The sequence below is a fragment of the Siniperca chuatsi genome, linkage group LG11 (genome assembly GCF_020085105.1).
Source record: "Siniperca chuatsi isolate FFG_IHB_CAS linkage group LG11, ASM2008510v1, whole genome shotgun sequence".
Lineage (NCBI taxonomy): Eukaryota > Metazoa > Chordata > Actinopteri > Centrarchiformes > Sinipercidae > Siniperca > Siniperca chuatsi.
The window spans coordinates 934,685-953,438 of NC_058052.1; the positions used below are offsets into that span (position 1 = coordinate 934,685).

An 18,754-nucleotide genomic window follows, 5' to 3' on the forward strand; every position below is an offset into this window, starting at 1 on the left:
TTCTTTGGTTTTACGGTAGTAAACCTTAACGTGACATTAGCGCCGCCTCCTGGACGCATTCTCCCTCACTGTACATGTTCCAGAGTTAGGCGCCAAACAGCCGGCCAGGGTGGGGTTCTTGTTCCGTCCCCTTAGGGTCCCCGCTTCTTACCGTGCCTACATTATTTGGGATTGTGTGTTTTCTGACCGCTTTTCTTTTCCAGGGGACCTGAGTGTGCTGGGACCCCTGACTAACCACTGCTGACCTGCTGCAGCAGAGTGCAGTCAGTGCTCTTTTGGCATTTTCCGCCTGGTAACTGGGAACCACACTGCAGACCCTGCTGCATCTGCTTGTGGATCCTTTGAAAATCCATGAATAGTCCACATATGACTCTTCAGTAATTAAATCGGTGGTTTTGTTACTGTGCTTGATCTTCAGCAGTCCCAGATCTACACATCGATGTTCTAATACACATCAGGTCTAATAGGCCACACCACAGCCGGACAAGTCTTCATCATGCACTCTCATATCTCTTGCCATATGAGCCCGTTCAACCAAACCTTGTCCCTTGTGTCCCTTCCTTCTACCAGCATGTCTGCAAGGCCCATTTCGTTGGACGACTATGTCCATGCCCCCTCAGACTGATCCGATAGTTGCAGTTGATTTCTCCTGCCTCAGCTTGAAGTGCACACTGGTGTTCTCACTGCCCCTGAACACACCCTCAGAGCCCCAGCCTGTATTAAGTACAGATTCTGCTGCTGATCCATATACAGTACTTCCACAGTCTAGCCTTAAACTGATTACACACACATATATATATATACATATTTCCCCACTCCCCTCCTGCAAGACACCTCATGACATTTATCGCTTGTTTACACTTATCACCACATTTCTAATGTGCTCTCCAAGTTGATCTCAGGTCAAAACATACTCCCACACTCACTAAAATATTTCCATATAATTTCAGATTATTACGCTCCCTGACTTTCTTTTTTGCAAAGAACATAAAAACTGAACATAATAGCAACAGCTTCTTCAGTCCCTCCATACTTAAATGTTTCAACATGATGTAACATATTTCATCTTTCCCTGGTGCAGTCTTCTCACGTTTAGCCAGTGCCGTTTTAATTCTTCCTTTCTTTCTCCACTATGTCGCTCTGTCTTATTGTCCTCCTCACTGCTACTGCCTCAGCGTTTTTGTACCGAACCATATGCTGGAAATGATGTGTTTTCACTAGTTTGAATGAATGCTTTATTTCTAGTTCTCACTGCTACTTTACATTTGTCACCCTGCAATGGTGTCTTCATCGCTTCACCTTCCTCTTCTTCTTTGTTAATTATCTCCTTCAATGTCCATGTCCTATGATATTTTTATTAACCAACATTTCAGAAACAACACATAGGTGTTGCATCTGTATAAAACATGCAGGGAATAATCCAGGCAGCAGTAAATTATAAAGTCAAGAAAAAATAAATAAAATAATGAAGTACAGAAACAAAATTCATAGAAAAGTGGGTGGGGTTCACACAATCTTAAAACATTACACTTTCTTATAGATTTAAAGTAAAGTTTCAAGTCATTTGTTAAAGCTGAAAACCTTGGAATAACTTTTAAATATCTACATTTATGTATACAGAATTTAGTTACCATCGCAATATAGTTATGTAAGTATTCCAATGCTTTGTTTTGCAAAAAAAGGGCCAAATTTGATTTTACAATATTAAAAATTTCTTTTGATCCATCAGAAAATAAAATTCCATCAAAAAAGCAAATACAATCAAATAACCCCCTTCTGCCATGCCCACTACTGCAGTAAGCTTTTTGTTCCTGATGTTCATGTGCCCTGCGATAACCCTAATCTCTATATCTTATGTTCTGTCTCTCTGCCACATATTTCTCGCATGCTATCACGTGTACTCAAGTTTCAAAATCTTGACATTGTTAAGAAATAACAGTAGAATGAATAATGCACACTGTAGTATTCAAATTCAATTCTCCTATTCTTATTTTCATATAATCTAGTCTAATTTTCTATTCCCCCCTCACCAACTCTATTTAGCATTTTAAAGAAACGTTTTCGCACTATTTTCTTCCAGACTAAGCCTTTTCATTTGGACTTGATTCTCTCTCTGCGTCCCAGCAGAAGCTGGTCTGTGAGCAGCGGTCTGATGCTTCTCTAAAACTGCTGCCTATGGGTCCTTCCTGCATGGGACCTGTCTGGTCACATTCTGCATGATTTCTATTGGCTCTGCTTTAAGAATAACAAGACTTGACATACACCACTGTGTGAGCCATGGACGTATCTGACTCAGACTGAAAGGTTCCTCCTCAAAATTTGACACAACGTGGCAACAACCTTCTTTACCTGTGAAAAAGCTGTCCTCTTTGACTATTCCTGAGTAATGCCTACACCACCTCTACTTTTATATAAAAAATACATTATATATAGCTGGCATACGAGCTTGTATTTCACATTTAATCCGAGGGCAGTTTTTTTAAATCCCTTCCACATTATTCTGCTGGACAGAGTTTTACTGGATCGAATAACATGTCTTTTCTATCTTAATATTCTTTTTTCTTGCTGTACTCAAATTTACTCATAATAGTTACTATCTTTATTGTTCCTTTTTTCTCTATATCATCTCGGTTATGTTTTATATTTATGTCCTATTATTCATATTTTATACAGGTCGTATTTCTTTTTAATTCAGTTGTGAGTCAGTGTATGTGTATACATGCCTCCTTTATAACTTTTTCACATGTATGTATGTATGTATGTATGTAGGTAGGGATGTTTTACCCCCCCCTTGCAGATGCACACTAATTATGCTCACTCATATGTATGAACATGTCTGACCAACACTGGGTCCGATGTTTGTTCCCTGTTTTTTTTGTTCATGATAAAATGAATAAAAGGGATCTGTTAACAAAAGACTCGACATACATGCCAAGTGTTAAGCCTGCTCTACTCTGCCAATCCATTAGTTGCGAGCCCATTCAGACATTTGATGCTGGACTGTGCCGAGCCTTTACCCAAGTCACAATCTGGTTGAAACTGCTGGCTGTGTTCCAGGTAAAGCAAGAAAGGTTAACAGTGTGCACATCCAACCCCAGTGGGTATCGCTGCAGGACACCAAACAGCAACAAAGGAAAAGGAGAGGCTGTCCACACACTGAAATTCCAAACGTTTCAACCTGTAGGAGACAAATGGGTATTTTGTTGTGATTTAATTTGCAACAAATTGTTGTACTGTTTACAATATATACATACAGTATACAGTACAGATATAGACTTTTTCTACTAAAAAAGTTACATTTGTATTAAATCATCTTTTCATCATTTTAAGTCTCACAAAATACAAAAATTGTAGCCATGTGTTCTCCATAACTTTTAATAACCATATTTTATACAAAAAGCGACATAAAAATATAATTTAATTCAGCAGATAATAAAAAGCATATACACAGGTATATGTAGCACCCGGTGCTAAAGACCACTGCATATGTGGAAAAGTGCTCAACTGACTCAAATGGAGAAAGTTCCCTCAGTGCACTGTACGGTTTGGGTTTCACCGTCAGCTTCCCAAAAGCCTGACACATTTCTACACGGAGTGGGCCCTCAGGCTGCGCCCTCGAGCTGCGCCCTCAGGCTGCGCCCTCGAGCTGCGCCCTCAGGCTGCGCCCTCGAGCCGCGCCCTTCCCCGTCATTCCCTTTGTATGCACACGCTTATGGATTATAGCCAAACTTGTGTGTGTTTTCAGAATAAACACACTGATGACGGAAATATTTTCAGATACTCCTATTTATCATTTGGGAACTGTTTGTGCAGTATTTAACCCAGACCTGATGTGTGCAGAACTTTTTGGCAAACTACAAGGAAACACAAATCCTGCATAATATAGCATTAATTAAATGATGATAAATTTATCATTGAGTACACTGAAGGTTTATTCAGTTTACTCAACTCTAAGTCAAAGAGACTACAGAGCTTGATTAAGTTCACCTAAATATTCTCTACTCAAAGGCTACACATTATGGCACTATGGTATCAGAAAAGAAGGCTTCATATAACACCAGTGTGACAGGTGACTGAAGACTCATACAGAAGGGCTAATGATCATCAGTAGGGAGCTGAAAACTGATCATTTACTAAAGAACCGATCCTGCGTGAGGAGAACTGGAGCAGTATACAAACATGCTGAGGATGAGTCAATGCTGGTGCTTTTCAATATATCTTAAAATCAATCTTCTGGTTTTTAAACATTTTTATAAATAACATTTCAGCACGATTGGAGATTTGCAATATTCTGCATGTACTCGTTTTCCATCACTAGAAATTTATGCCCATTTGCGGTCTCCATACTTCCCTTTTGAAAAATGTTGAATGGCTTACACCTGTCCTGGTTGACCAAAAGTCTGCTAAAAACAGAGTTGTGCTCTGGAGGAGACGTGAAACCTGTGTATATAAACATTAAGCCCTGTTGTATCAGACTTCACTAGCTGGTGCATTTTCCAAATGATGGAAAACTGATCCAAAAACCCTCCACAAAAGATGACACGGTCTTTGTTGTAGTTCCAACATCTCTGTCAATTAGCTCTCACTGCTGGATAGGGACAGAATTCACAAAGTAACAGATTTCACCTTGAAGCTCTTTTCTAGATGGAGAGTGTGCAATAAACCCTGATATTATGAGTTATTTTCAGTAAAGAAGGAAATGCCAATTCATTTGCAATAGTGTTAAATCAAACTGTAATCTGCCTCCATGGTAGCTGGTGCAAGACTTTGGGTTTGGTTTGCACACTGGTATGACTGAAGGCCGGGCGTGATACTGCAGTTTGTCATTCACAGAGAATTAAGTCAAAAGGAGATCCCTGTAAGTTCATACCCACTCACTCTTTTCGTAAGTCTCACTGACTGACTGGATTTAAAATACTTTGTCAGAACAAGCACGTTCTAATTGTCAGCATCAATACAAAAGGAATAAATGCAGAACATTTTTGCAAAACCTCCAATCATGATAATTGTCCTTAAAAGCTACAATATGCATCCTACAATGAAGAACTTGGATGTGTTGTGGCTGTGGCTCTGTCATCAGCTCAGCTGCAGTTCAGAGTTTAACTCGAGTTTAAACGAGTCTGCAACAAGTCACATGGTCCTAAGAACCTGAATGCCGTCACCACGAGTGGCATTATGAAGGCAATGCTTATGTATAGTAGGTGTGAATCAACTGTAAATGCTGCGTAATTATAGATTTAAAATGTGTCTGCAAAAGAGGTTAATTATTTCACATATTAGATGCCAATGCATATAAACCAGGAAATAGCTGAAGGCACCAGAGTCCAATTTGCATAGTTGTTTTATAGGTTTGTCAGTTAAGTTGACAGGTGAGTTTAATGAGCCAATCAATGAGAAAACTTAATGTACAGCATTACTACAGAATGTTGGTATGTGGCGTTCCTCTGCAGCTCTTTGTATGTACGGTGCTTTGGCTGCAGTTTAGATGCTGTTCAGTTGAACCTGTGCTTGTTTGGAGCAGCCAATCACACCTAACGTAGCATGGAGCAGTGGGCAAAATGGATAAAACCCACCTGTCCAATCCATGTCATTTTAGCTCATGATAATGATATACATGATATAGTTATAGTGGCATATCTATTCAGAAAGTGTTATGATATAATAACCAGCCAGGATTATCTGTTTTTGGATAATCAAGCGAAAATACCTGATAACTCAAGGTACTTCATCATATTGATACTAAAGCAGTCCTGCTCATTGATTTTCTACAAAGCCAACTACAACCTGAGATATTAAAGAGATAGTTAGCACTATCAGCAGGCCGATTTAAGCTTATCGCTGATATAACTGATATAATGTTTCACAAGAAATGACAAAAGGTACGTTTGAAGTGGTTTAGAAGCAGTGTCTCCATTACAGAGGGCACTGACAAGTTTGTTTTTACACAGTAAAATGTCCTGGTCAGTACATATCTTGGTCACAATTCTTTCATAATCAAATTGAAAGGATCCTTATAATAAGTGTTCATGTCACTTATTTGTGTAAAAAATATATAATCTTTTCATATATAGTTAGTGATTTTTAAAAAAACTTTCAAGCATCAACATTGGCAAAAATTCAGTACTGATTCAGCTTTAGCTACAATGGCATAAAGGGTATATGGGTTGACGAACAGATATCGCCTCTGTCAGATCGCTGAACCCTTGCAGCTATACTAGTCTAATGCTACAGTCAGGGCAGAGCACCTGCCCCTATAGTAACATGGGGCACTGTGACTCAAGAGAACCATCACACAAAGCTTAAAGAAAAGGACTGTGGAAGTAAACACGAACAAAACATGAATATCAGTGCTGCCTCCTGACAGGAGAACATTTCAAAGCAGACAGCTCATCAACATGAGTAGCAACTGTCCATACTTCAACCTGAAAACATACTTTCTGTTTCAAATCACAAGTTGCATAATGTAGCTTTCAATTTTTGGAGAAGTATTTAATCATACTTTTCATTTGTCTCCAGGCCTGTCTCACTCACACACTCTCTCTCTCTCTCACACACACACACACACACACACACACACACACACACACACAGAGGTTAGTACAAACAGACCAAAACCCTGAGCACCAAAGGTATAATATTGCATCAGTGAGTGCTGCCGTTTCGTTTCAGGACTGCAGATATTGAAAGACATTATTCTGGATTACCTAAGAGACTGTGGCTCTGTATCCACAGCTATGTGTTCATCTGTGTTTTCATGAATGACTGCATCACTAATATGGCTGTGTTCAAAGGTCTGGGGACCACAATGCTCACATGGGTCCTCCATTTGCCCCGCCCCCTCTTCCTCTGTCTCTTCTTCTCTTTCTAAAAAGCCGTGCTGATCCCACTGTTCCTGGCCATCACACACTTCAATCCCTGAATCTCCTGTGAAGCGCCGGTACCTGCCCGGCGTCGAGTCCTTGTTGGGGTTGTGAGCGCTGTGAAGGTGGGTCTGCGTGACCTCTGGAGTAGCAGGGAGTGCTGCATTAGCTTCACTAAGGATGGAAACGGCCGAGTTGGGGCAAGGAGATTCCTCAGGTGGGTCTGTGGGTGGAGGTGCTGACTGAAGAGGGGTGTAGGGAGGAGGAGGCGTGACTGGGCGGTCAACTACTTCTTCATAGGCTGGTAGCAGATAGGTGGGCAAGAATCCTAGAGAATAACACAATACAGACAAGTTTGAAAGATGACATGTATGTCAGTCAGTCCCAGTCAGGTACAATGACAGCATTAAAGAGCTGGCTGAGGATATGGAGCCAAGCACTCTTCAACTCACAGTTTTTCTACTCAACACTCATGATCACAAATCAAACAAATCCGAAAGGATGAAATAAGTGCAGGGGATGCCTCATGTTTTTTACCTGATAATGCTACATTGTAAAACAACAAATTCAGCAAAATCATAGAAATAAACAAAAGCTGTAAAAAACAAAAACAAACAAAAAACCTATTTCTTACCGTCTGCGCATAAAATGTATCTCTCCAGCACCAAAAGGGAAGCAGCAAACCAGGTAGTTACTTTGATAATGGCAGAAAAAACTCCTCAAATACGGTCTCACACACACATGATAGACGGTGACCTAACAGTGTTATTACTCAGTGTTTAATACGCCGTGTATCTGATCCACCAACCAGCACATATCATTGTGAGAAATCTTGTTTTGAAATGTTCGCTTCTCATTCCCACGGTCTTCTGCAACTAAAATAGTGCAGCTAAACAATGGAGGCTGGTAGCTACAAAATCCAAAATGAGAAAACTTCAAGTAGGGAAAGTAAGTAAATCCGGAAATATCGTTTCTCTATATTGATGCCAAATTGACAAGAAGACTGTCGACATATGACGCCTTTTATCTTGTGTTTCTAGAGTCACGTGATTTTGCGGACATGTAAGGAATTATTAATGTCAGATTTCTTAAAGGGAGTTTGGCGTAATATTTTCCCAGGGAGCTTCAGCTTAATTCAACCTGCTAACACTGTATGTAGCCTATATTATTAATGTTTTGTCACCACCAGAGAAACACTAGATAAGTGTTAAAGTATGATTTTTAACATTTATTGACCCAGAAAAAGCTCATTTTTCTCTGTATAATATGACCTCTTTCTGTCAGCTGCTGTGTGTCTGCAGTGCATTTACAGACTTGGGATTTGAGATGTTGAATTTTCAGATATATTTTCAACATACAGTAATAACCATAATTATAACATCAAACATGGGTTTAACTTTACAATTTGTCAAAAAACACAAATGTTATTGGGGCCCCACTCTAATGACCACCTGTGGGTCCCGGGGACTCACTACATTGAAAACCTATCAAGTTAACTTACGTAACGTTTTTAACTTGTGTCACGTACGTAACGTAACTGACGTAACTAATGTACTTACCTTCCGGTCGGTTAAGAGGAGTCAGTAGTTAACGGCAATATAAAACAGAGCAGTCAATAAAATAGTTTTTTTTTTTTTAAATTGTCAATCACTGCAACCACGAGAGATCCTTGAGCGTACAGTCATAAATGTGCACAAAAAATATTAGACTGATGGGTCCAGTAGTATGCAAGATCAGCTGCGGACAGATTCACACACACACACACACACACACACACACACACACACACACACACACACACACACACACACACACACACACACACACACACCTTTGTACGACATCTTTGTGAGAACCCTCATTAACATAATGCATTCCCTAGCCCCTAACCTTAACCATCACAACTAAATGCCTAACCCCAACCCTAACCCTCACCATAACCTAATTCTAACCTAACCCTTAAAACAAGGTCTTAACCTTCAAACCATTTGAAGTTGTGAGGACCGGCCAAAATGTCCTCACTTTTCGCACGTAAAATCCGTGTTTCAGTCCTCACTATGTAGCAAGTGCACACTCACACTCACACACCCCTCCAGATAATAATACTGGATCAAATGATGTATGTAAAGTGACAAAGCGTCCCTTGTAGTATCAAACCAGAGAGAATTATTACCAACTCTGCAGTTCCCCACAGCTCTATGGAGCTTTTTGGCCTCTTTTAGCTCAGCAAATTCCACTCTCATCAATCTGGTCTCCAGCAGCAGCAGGCAGCTGTATGCTAACATATTTGACACTTTAAACTTTAATAAAATAATAATGATAATAATACAAAAGATATTAAGTTATACCATTACACACACCTCCGTCTGCACTGTCACCCATACATCGTATCACGGATTCTTCAGCATAAAAACATTTCACCAAACCCTTTTAATGATGGTAATACAGTATGTGTCTATCCTGTTTAGCACAAAGACTCTGGTTTAGCAGTGATGTGTGTGAATCTACAGACCTAGGCCTTGAGTGAACAGTGAAGACTTGTTATTTAACAAATAGTTAAATGGTCAAACACTGGTTAAAGGATAGGTTCACATTTTTTAAGTCTGTCTTAAAACAATACTGACATGCAGTGATGGGAATTATGGCTCTTTGAAGGGAGCCGGATCTTCTGCGCAAATGCACAGTCACCTTTACTTTTTAACCGTGACTTTGGATCGGATACCAGTTTTGCCTCAGCGCGTTTGGTCATAAGGGGAGAGCAGCTCAGAGATATAAGGAGGTGCCAAACCAGACAGGGCCTTAAAAGTGCTTAAAGTATTTTAACATTGATTCTAAAAGACACGGGTAACCAATGTAAAAGCTAAAATAGCTGTAATATGGTCACATTATTTGGAACCAGTTAAGAGCTGAGAAGCATTTTGTATGATGGAGGCCATGGAAAGACTTTTGTGTGTGATGAGATAAATGCATGAACAACCTTCTCCAGATCAGTGAATGACACAAACCATTTGATTTTGGTGATATTCCGTAATTGATAAAAACAGGACTGGACAACCTTTTTTACATGCAGGTCTAGTTTAAGGTCAGAGTTAGGCCTGTCACGATAACTACTTTTGTTGGATGATATATTGTCCCAGCAATAATTGAGATATTATATATTGTCATTTTAAGGACATTTGCATTTAAATCCATAACATTCATTTGCATAAAGCGCTGGGGTTGTGTCGGTTGCAGCAAGGGAGAGATAGAGAAATTTTTAGCCAAATAATCACAAACTCACTACAGGGACATTGTATATTTGATGTAAAAAAGTTTTTAAAAAATCTACAAAGGGAGGGAGAAGATCAAACAAACTATTTAGATATTTACAAGCTATAGGAACACTGTAATCCAGAGACCCGGGGAGAAAGGGTGAGACAGAAGCTCAAACCTGCTGCACCTACTGACTGTCTGCACACGGCGCAAGAGGAGAGGCGAGACCCGGTGCTGCTGGCAGAAGGGCCGAGGACTGAGATTACTCTGAGCAGCCTGTATGGGAATCAATTACAATAAAATATATAAATATATTTCTCACCTTTTCCCTGACGGTCTGAACAGGTCGCTAACTCTAGCGAGAAAGTCGCCAAGTTGGTAACACTGTGTGTGTGTGTGTGTGTGTGTGTGTGCAAAGAGGAGCTGCAGGCCTCAGATTTGGTGTCATTAAGCTGGAGAAAGTTGTCAGACATCCAACTTTTAATGTCTGCTAAGCAATTACGAAGGGTTTGTAGGCTGGTTGTCTAATTAGGTTTGATTGGGGCGGCGGTGGCTTAGTAGCAAAGCGGGTCGTCCACCAATTGGAAGGTCGGTGGTTCGACCCCGGCTTCCCCCAGCCCACATGTACTGATGAGCAGTTCTGTGATATGTAGTGTGAAGCGCTTTGAGTGGTCAGAAGACTAGAAAGGCGCTATACGAGTACAGTCCATTTACCGTTGGCAGGTAGACGTAGAAATGGAAGTGAATGTTATGGTTTTGTATGATGTCACCCAGAGGGTGCATGTAAAGGGAGAAAAGGAAGAGCCCCGGGGATGCCATAGTGGGTAGGAGCTGGGGATGACACAGAATCACCTACACTAACAGAGAAGTGTCTACCAGTTAAATAGGAGGTGAACCACTTAAGGCCAACACAGGAGATACAGGAGAAAACGTGAACCTATGATCAGTCTTGTGTGTTGTACATGGAGTTTGTGAGTGAAAGTTGTATTAGGAGCTGGATCAGCACCAATCTTAATACTGCAAATTTTATTGGTGGGAATTCTACTCGTCAGCAGCTCTTTGGATGGTAGTTCAATTTGACAACTTGTTGCTCAGAAAGCTACAATCTTTTACTTCCCATTCTATTCACAAACATGTATGAAGTGCGGCTGGTATGTATCTGAGAGACAGAGACTAACTATGTGTGGAATGTGTAGAGGCAGCAGCATGTCAGACAGCTTACTTACTGAGATAGAGGGGTAGGTGAGAGTTGTTGTGAGCCTCTCTGTATGCGATGAGGTTGATCTCGTTCTGCCGGCGCTGCTGCTGGAAGCGCTGCTTGGCGCGCCAGTGCTGACAAACACAGCAGCACGTCAGGATAATGATCAGAGTCCACACCAACCAGAACCCTGCAGGGAGCCCACAGTACACGCACCAAAACACACTCAATACATGTCCTGAAAAATGGTACGTTTTGATTTTTATATAACAACAAAATCTGTGCTTCCGTACTGAAACAAAATGATACTCTTTGATACCTCATTTTGCTGAGTATAAACACATTTTATTTTTTTCCATTTACAAAATAAGACAAACTTCTCAAATGCATCACTTTTTAAATGTTGTTGTGACCCAAAAAGCAAGACGACCCTTTTCTTTGTATCAAAAAACTAAATTTTTATTTATATAGCGCTAATTCATAACAGAAGTTATCTCATTGCACTTTTCCTATAGAGCAGGTCTAGACCGAACTCTTAAATCCAAATATCAGAGATTACGCTGAAAGGCTGGGAGTTCTTATTAAAACTGCACATGAGTGCTTCTGTAACATGAGAGGCAACCAGGCAGCCAAGCAGCAGCACAAACAGTAAACAAGTGCAGATTGTGAGTGACAGATCACCACTCCACCCCAGATGCTTAACTGGCACCACTCCTGGCCTTTATCAAACATCAGCTCCTCAGTCTTCTTACTCTCTTTTTTGCATTTCAGACTTCCTTTACCTAAGGTGTAATATTAGTTGGATAGAATAAAAATATAGCAAATGCACATTGTGTGAGCCAGTGCAGTATGGATTGACAGTTTTGTGTATTCCTGCTTTATGTCATTTGTGGCATGTAGAGGGACCATTCAAAACTCTGAATGAATAAAGAAGAGGTGGGTAACTCACACCACAGTTCATAGTAGTAGCTGCAGCACTGTGTCTCTCCACAGCAGTGACCCGACTCACAGATGAAGCTGTGGTTGTTTACTCCCTGGCACACCAACTTAGCCTGTAAATACACAAACATACCACTCTGTCACACACACTGGATGGAGGATGCTACTGAAACAACATACAGCATTCTGACAGTAATAACTAGAGCTGGGCTTTAAAAAAAAAGAAAGAAAGAAAAAGACTTACCATAACACGTTCTTGCATCGCAAGCACATTTTTTTACTAACTAAACACACTTTATTCAAACTGGACAGAAACAAAATAAAACTCCCCAAAACCGTCTTTGTTAGTCTTTCTACTGTTCCAACAATCACCAACTCTGGTTTGGTCAAAATAAAGCGTTAATTCACCAAGTTAGATGAGAAAAAAACTGCTCTCCTCACAAACGAGGGACTCACATGCACTAACGTGCACGCACGGCTGTATGAACACAGCACAGAGAGGCTGCGATAACAACACAGGCGGGGGGGGTCAACCTCTGCTCAGGACGCCATTACGCCTCTATATCTTTACATTAGAGTTGGGCGATTGTTTTTATCTTCATACCGTTCAATCGTGGTTACTGGAAACGGCCGATACGTGATCCAATTGCCAGGGGGCAGCGGGAGTAGGAGGGAGAAAAAAAAAATGCAGCGACCTGTGGCGGAAAAGTTGAAACAACTTTTGGAGAAACCCAACGTCACGGCTGCGGTGGCCAATCCGGCGATCAGACCGGTCAAACTGCTCCACAGTCAGCCTGAAATATCACTGAAACCAACTATCCAGGCGGAGTTCATGAGTTCACCAGCTATGATATTCTCCCGGTTGTGTCTTTGCTTGGTTTATTTCGATTGCCAATCGGCACAAGCCTACTTTACATAGCAAATAGTTGTTTGCTGCTATATTAATGTTCAGAATTTCATATACAGAGCTTTTAAATGATTAACTGGTTATCAAAATAGTTGCTAATTAATTTTCTGTGGATCAACTAATCGATTAATTGACTAATTGTTTCAGCTCTAATCCTAATGTCTTTGTTTTATATATTGTTGCTTCTCTTGCTGAAGAAAACAAACTTGACTTCAGCGGTCCAGAAAGTGTCTGGATCCAACTGAGCAGAGCCTCTGGAATCAGATATCACGTTGCCCAAATTAACACTGCTGCATCACTCTGACCTCATTGGAACTATGTAACACAGGCGGCCACTACTGTCGATGTGCTGACACATTAAACTGCCATTTCTATCTGCAGCAGTTGGAATACTTCAGATTCCTAAATGTAATACAGCTAACCAGCTGGTATCATTAGATTCAAATGTGTCGCTTTCATTCATCACTGTTTTCCAGATCTGTACAGTGCTTACAGACCTACTTGTCCCATTTCACAGTCTGAACCATTAGCATCGGTTTGACCCAACTAATGCTACCACCATGAATGATGAATGGATGCATCTTCACAGTACTGGTCATGCCATTCCTGGTGTCCCCATACCGTTTTACACCATATTCTGTGACCTGATTCGGAATGCCAGCTATATTACCAGAGCATAAATATTCACCCTAAACAGCTCACCTGTCAATACTTAGTTAATCAGTCTTTTTCCATAGTCACACAATCTGAAAGAATTATCACCAGCAACTACAGTAGCTACCACTAAAGTAAAATGTATATCTCATTAGATTTATTCAGTTAAAGGATGTAACTAATGAGTGTAATAAGTGTAGTCACTGCTGAGCTTTATGCGTAAAAGGTTCCATTTTTTACATGTAGCTCTTTTAGGTTAAGTCTTTGGCTTAACGTGAGTAATACTTCAGAAATCATTTTCAACTATAGCTATATCCCTGATTCGGGACCACCATACAAAGTATATGACAGTTCTAGCTGGTTCAGGAATTACGTTGGGATATCAGCTAATCCTCGGTATCATTTGGTGCTAACGTTAAACGTTTCTTAAGTTAGCCTGATCTACCTTGCTATTTTAACAGCACTGCTAACTTTGGTTAACGTTAAGTTAACGTTACCCATGTTAGTGACTGTTGGGGCGAATACGAAAATAGGCCTACAATGAAGATGGCTTGCAAAAACAAACCGACAAATTATAACCAGCAACCAAAAAATGATTATCTGGCCAGTCAAAACTGGGCTAATACGTTTTCGCTAGCAGGCTAGTAATGTAGCTAGCTTAACTAACTGCCAAACTGTTAAAAACGTCGGCTAGCTGTTACCTCTGCGACTGTGGCCGCCGTCGCTGAATTGTCTTGTCCAACGTTGAACTTCAGTGACCCCATAGCCAAAAATATTAGAGACTAATATTTCTTTACTGCTAAACTGTTAATTAACAGTCGCATTGTTAACAAAACGTCGGCCCCGGTGGCTAACCAAAACAAAACAAGTCCACCTCAACTAAACGCATTGGTCCGTTCTTGAATGTAGTCGTTTTCTCGGACAGCGATTGGTTCTTTCTGTTGTCACTCTAAAATGGTGCTTTCGGTGACGTGTGCATCATCTGTCACCAGGCAGGCCTCCGCGATCAACATAGTAATACAGTGGGGAGATAGAAGAGGAAACATTGTCATTACGAATATAATGACCACAAACAATAGTTATTTAATCAGTTATCCAGTTAATCAGGCAATAGCGGGCTTTCAAAATGCTGTGGATGAAAGATGTGCACGTGTTTTATATTAGAACTAAACCCATTATTAAAGGGTCGGTTTGACCAGATTTGGCCCACTAAATGAATAAATGGCATATCTTCTCTCTTGCCTCTTGTGGAATCTACCAGAGGTTTGATTTGTTCAGATTTGCCACCACTACAGTGGAGGTGAAAAGAATTACATTTTTGGTGCTCACACAGTGTTTTTGTTGTTTGTTTTGGTTTTTTTGGCTGAGCTATTGTCCATGCATCAATAAAGCATACCAGTGAGCAACTCATACAGGAGGCCTGCCACGTTATAAAAGCCTTTAAGCAGAGCTAGCTCTTTGAATAGCTACTCTCTTATAGCATTCAGATATTTGAGGCCCAGGCGATGTGTTTCTCGCCGTAAGGGGCCACTGCTGATTCATCCACAACATTGTAGAAACATGTCTTCTGTGCTCACATTGTTGAAAAACTACATTTAAAAAATTCAGTAGTAATGCCTTTCCAGAAACAATGTCCTGATTACTTGGGATAATCCACAGAAAACGTTATGAACAGTTTGTCAGAGGGAAAGTATCCTGTGTAACTGTAACAGGGCAAATCAAATCTGCATGGATAGATATCACTACAGGTAAGTGAGACATTTTCTTTTATTCATTTATTTTTTGGGTGAACCAACCCTATAATTTGTTCTTTGTTCTGATTTGCTATAAGGGGGACCACAGATGAAGGATGTATAATCTTCAATCAGTTCAATTCAGTGGGGCTTTATTAGCATGGGAAACAGACGTTTACATTGCCAAAGCAAGTGTGAAATAAAAACATGTACATAAACAGAAGATTTGTGCTAGATATATATATATATATATATATATATATATATATATATATATATATATACAGATAAGTACAATGATAGAAAAAATAAAAACAAAATGTATACTTGCAGTTAAAAAATATTGGTAGGCTACCTGTTTGGTTTAGACTACAGGACGTCATTGGTTGCCAAGTCCACTAGAACCTTGATCACATCCTTTCTGGCCTGTCTGCCTGACTGTCAGAAGCCACAGAAAAGCCCAGTCCCTGTGAAATGTGATTTGTGAAAACAGACAGAAGCTTTTCAAACGCTTCACAACTTGGCTCATGCACTGTAGCCTGTTAGTGTGCTGTGTCACTTGGTCTCATATGTGCCCTTTTCTTAGTTAGGGTGTTTTCCACAGGTCAGTGCACGAGCAGAGGGACACAGTGGTGACCACTATGGTGATGTGTGTAATGCTAAAATTCCCACCCAGAGAGGAGCTTGCGGGTGTGGGAGTCCTGACTAAGTTGTCTGCTAGGTGTGCGGGTGCACCAGGTTGTTTGGGGAACACCAGGTTTAGTTGCTCACAGGAGCCTCCAGATGCCATACACAATACAACCATAACCACAGAGGACAAGAAGCTTCCATCCTACTTTCGAGTCCCCAGAATGAATATTCCTGAACTCACTTGAATCTTTGTTAATCGCAAGAAATGTGACAAAGAAACAGTTGTTTTATCTATCATACACTCTAACGTGTCCAGGGCAGGGCTGTATTAACCCCTGAGGGAGCCATAGAGCAGAAATGAGCTGTGGGCCCCTCCTAACCTCCCCCATTTCTCTCACTCTCTGTGCATTGTGTATGTATTAGTAAGTCATTTGTGATTAGTTTGTGCTAACTTGATTAAGCACAAATGTATTTCATTTCAGTTCATATTGTGCTTTATTTTGTGCATCATAAAAAAAAACACTTTACAAAGAACATTACATGTGTTGTATGATGAACCTGATGAAGACCACAGGCCGAAACACTTTTTCTTACAGTATAGTTCTTTATACTGCAAGTGTTGCTGGAGTTTTCACCTCTTCGGTCTGCAGAAGCTGGGCAGTTTAATAAACCTGTACATCAGAGTAACCCTGTCTGAAACAGCAGTTGACTTGTCCTGAATTTCTTTGTGGTGATATGAAATCGGTCAAGTTAAGTTCCCTCCACTCTCTTCCTCTTTCCTTCCATCTCTCTTGGCTTGGCGTCCTCCTCTCCTCAGGGCTGGCCCTTTGAACCTTTCAGCCCAGTTTGAGGGAACAAAAGCAAACAAATCACATTGTCCTTTCAGGAATTTTGGCTTGTTCGCTGCCTTTCATGACCTCTTCTTTAGGCACCTCTGTGCCTCTCCTCATTCAGGGTCCCCAAGAAAGTCAATGGTTCCTTACATCCCAGTTTGACAAGTCAGGAGGATACACGCTAATCCCCTTAATCTGGCCTTTCTCCCGCACACAGCCACAGGGAGAGAGGGACCACAGAGAGTAATCCTGTCGGAGAAACAATAGGATTAAGGGCCCAACCCCATGAGTGACAATCAGGTATCCACTGACTGATCTGCAAAGCAGGAGCCCCAGCCACTCTCTCTTCAATGTGACTTTATTTTTGTTTGGCGGGCCCGAGAGGGATGGGGTTGAGGCAGGGGAGGGACGGGTGGGTTGTGACGGGAGGAAGGATATTTCTTTGAGGGGCTGCTGGAGGTCTGACAGGCCTGTGGTCCCCTGAGCACCAGGGACCCAGGAATGACTGACAGGTGAGGGGTAAGAGGCTGGGAAATTTGTATCTGGGGGTGTGGGCTGTGGGGTGGCACAGATACAGTTGATTTCTCTAGAGATGTATTAGGGGATATGATTGTGTGTATTCTTGATGGGACAGAAGGTGCAGGGACACGCAGCCTCGCCTGGCTACTCAGTAGATAGTAGTTTGTTCATATTCCACTATGGCAGTGGTTGCATAGATAAAGATATTTTCCTTCTTATGTTACCTTGTAAAGGACAAGGATTTTGAAAACCCCCTCTTGGATGCCCCTATGGTAGATACAATGTGATAAAGTGCCCTCTTGGGTGCCCTTCCAGTGGAGAAAACACAATAGAGCCATATACCGCACCTCATACAGCGGGTGCCCTTTGTATTTTTTTCGCCCCTGCCCCTCAAACAGCCTGAGTCTGCCACTGCTGACCAGCGCAGCTTTACAAACACCACAAATGCATAGTTTGGTGCTCTTTCACATCACATGTGAAATATCTGAAAATGTAGAAATGCAAGATCGTATATGAACATCAATTTCACATTTGAACCTGTGCCACAGGGGACAAAAATGTATATAATATTAATATAAAGTGAAACATTTTTGGACATTTCACATGTGAGAGAAACTCACATGATACAAGCACATACATAGTGTTGAGTTATTAGTGCTTGAGAAACTATATTTCATATTTATAAAGTAATATAGCACATGTGAAAGTATGAATGTCACATGTGCTTTCTTGTAGGGGTTTTCTCACAACATCAGTGTTATTATACTAGATGGGGATTCAATTATCCAAATGGCAAAGAGGGTTGTTGTGGCAGCAAGTAATAAGATAAAGTAAGAAATCAAAAGGATACAACCCATGCACAGATAAAAACAGTGGTATAATCTCTAGGTTAGGAGTGTATTCATGTCTATCCCTTTCAACAGCTAAGCCTCTACTTCTATGATCAAGATGTGAACTTCACCTTATGAACACAAGATGGACCCATTGGTACAAAAACTGCATATCAGGACTCTCACAGTACGGTAGCCCTCTGTGGCCAGACTGAAGCTCCTCAGCTCAGGGAAGAGACAGACTGCTCATTGCACCACCTCTTTGAACACAATAATCTGTCCAGAAACCACGCAAACCTCAAGCAGTGAGGTGCTGCTGATATCCAATCCTCTGTGTCCGCCACCGTGCAGCCAGGAACCGGCCCCAGGCCTCAGAGCTGAAGGAAACAAGCCTCACAT

The 18,754-nt window shown here is 41.0% G+C and overlaps 1 protein-coding gene across 2 annotated transcripts; it reads right to left on the minus strand.

Annotated features, from left to right (window-relative positions):
* Positions 1 to 56: 56 nt before the first annotated feature.
* wbp1la (WW domain binding protein 1-like a) lies at positions 57 to 14,717 on the minus strand. Of its 2 annotated transcripts, none has more exons than XM_044213076.1 (5): positions 12,494 to 12,526; positions 12,260 to 12,362; positions 11,339 to 11,500; positions 6,705 to 7,188; positions 57 to 3,178 (listed from the first exon to the last, which is right to left on the minus strand). In XM_044213076.1, the coding sequence occupies exons 1-5, from the start codon at positions 12,509 to 12,511 to the stop codon at positions 3,073 to 3,075; spliced, it is 873 nt and encodes a 290-aa protein (XP_044069011.1). In that variant the 5' UTR covers positions 12,512 to 12,526; the 3' UTR covers positions 57 to 3,072. The 2 variants fall into 2 exon arrangements, with proteins under 2 accessions (XP_044069011.1, XP_044069010.1); XM_044213075.1 differs by lacking the exon at positions 12,494 to 12,526 and adding an exon at positions 14,512 to 14,717 and having other exon boundaries at positions 59 to 3,178.
* Positions 14,718 to 18,754: the final 4,037 nt, after the last annotated feature.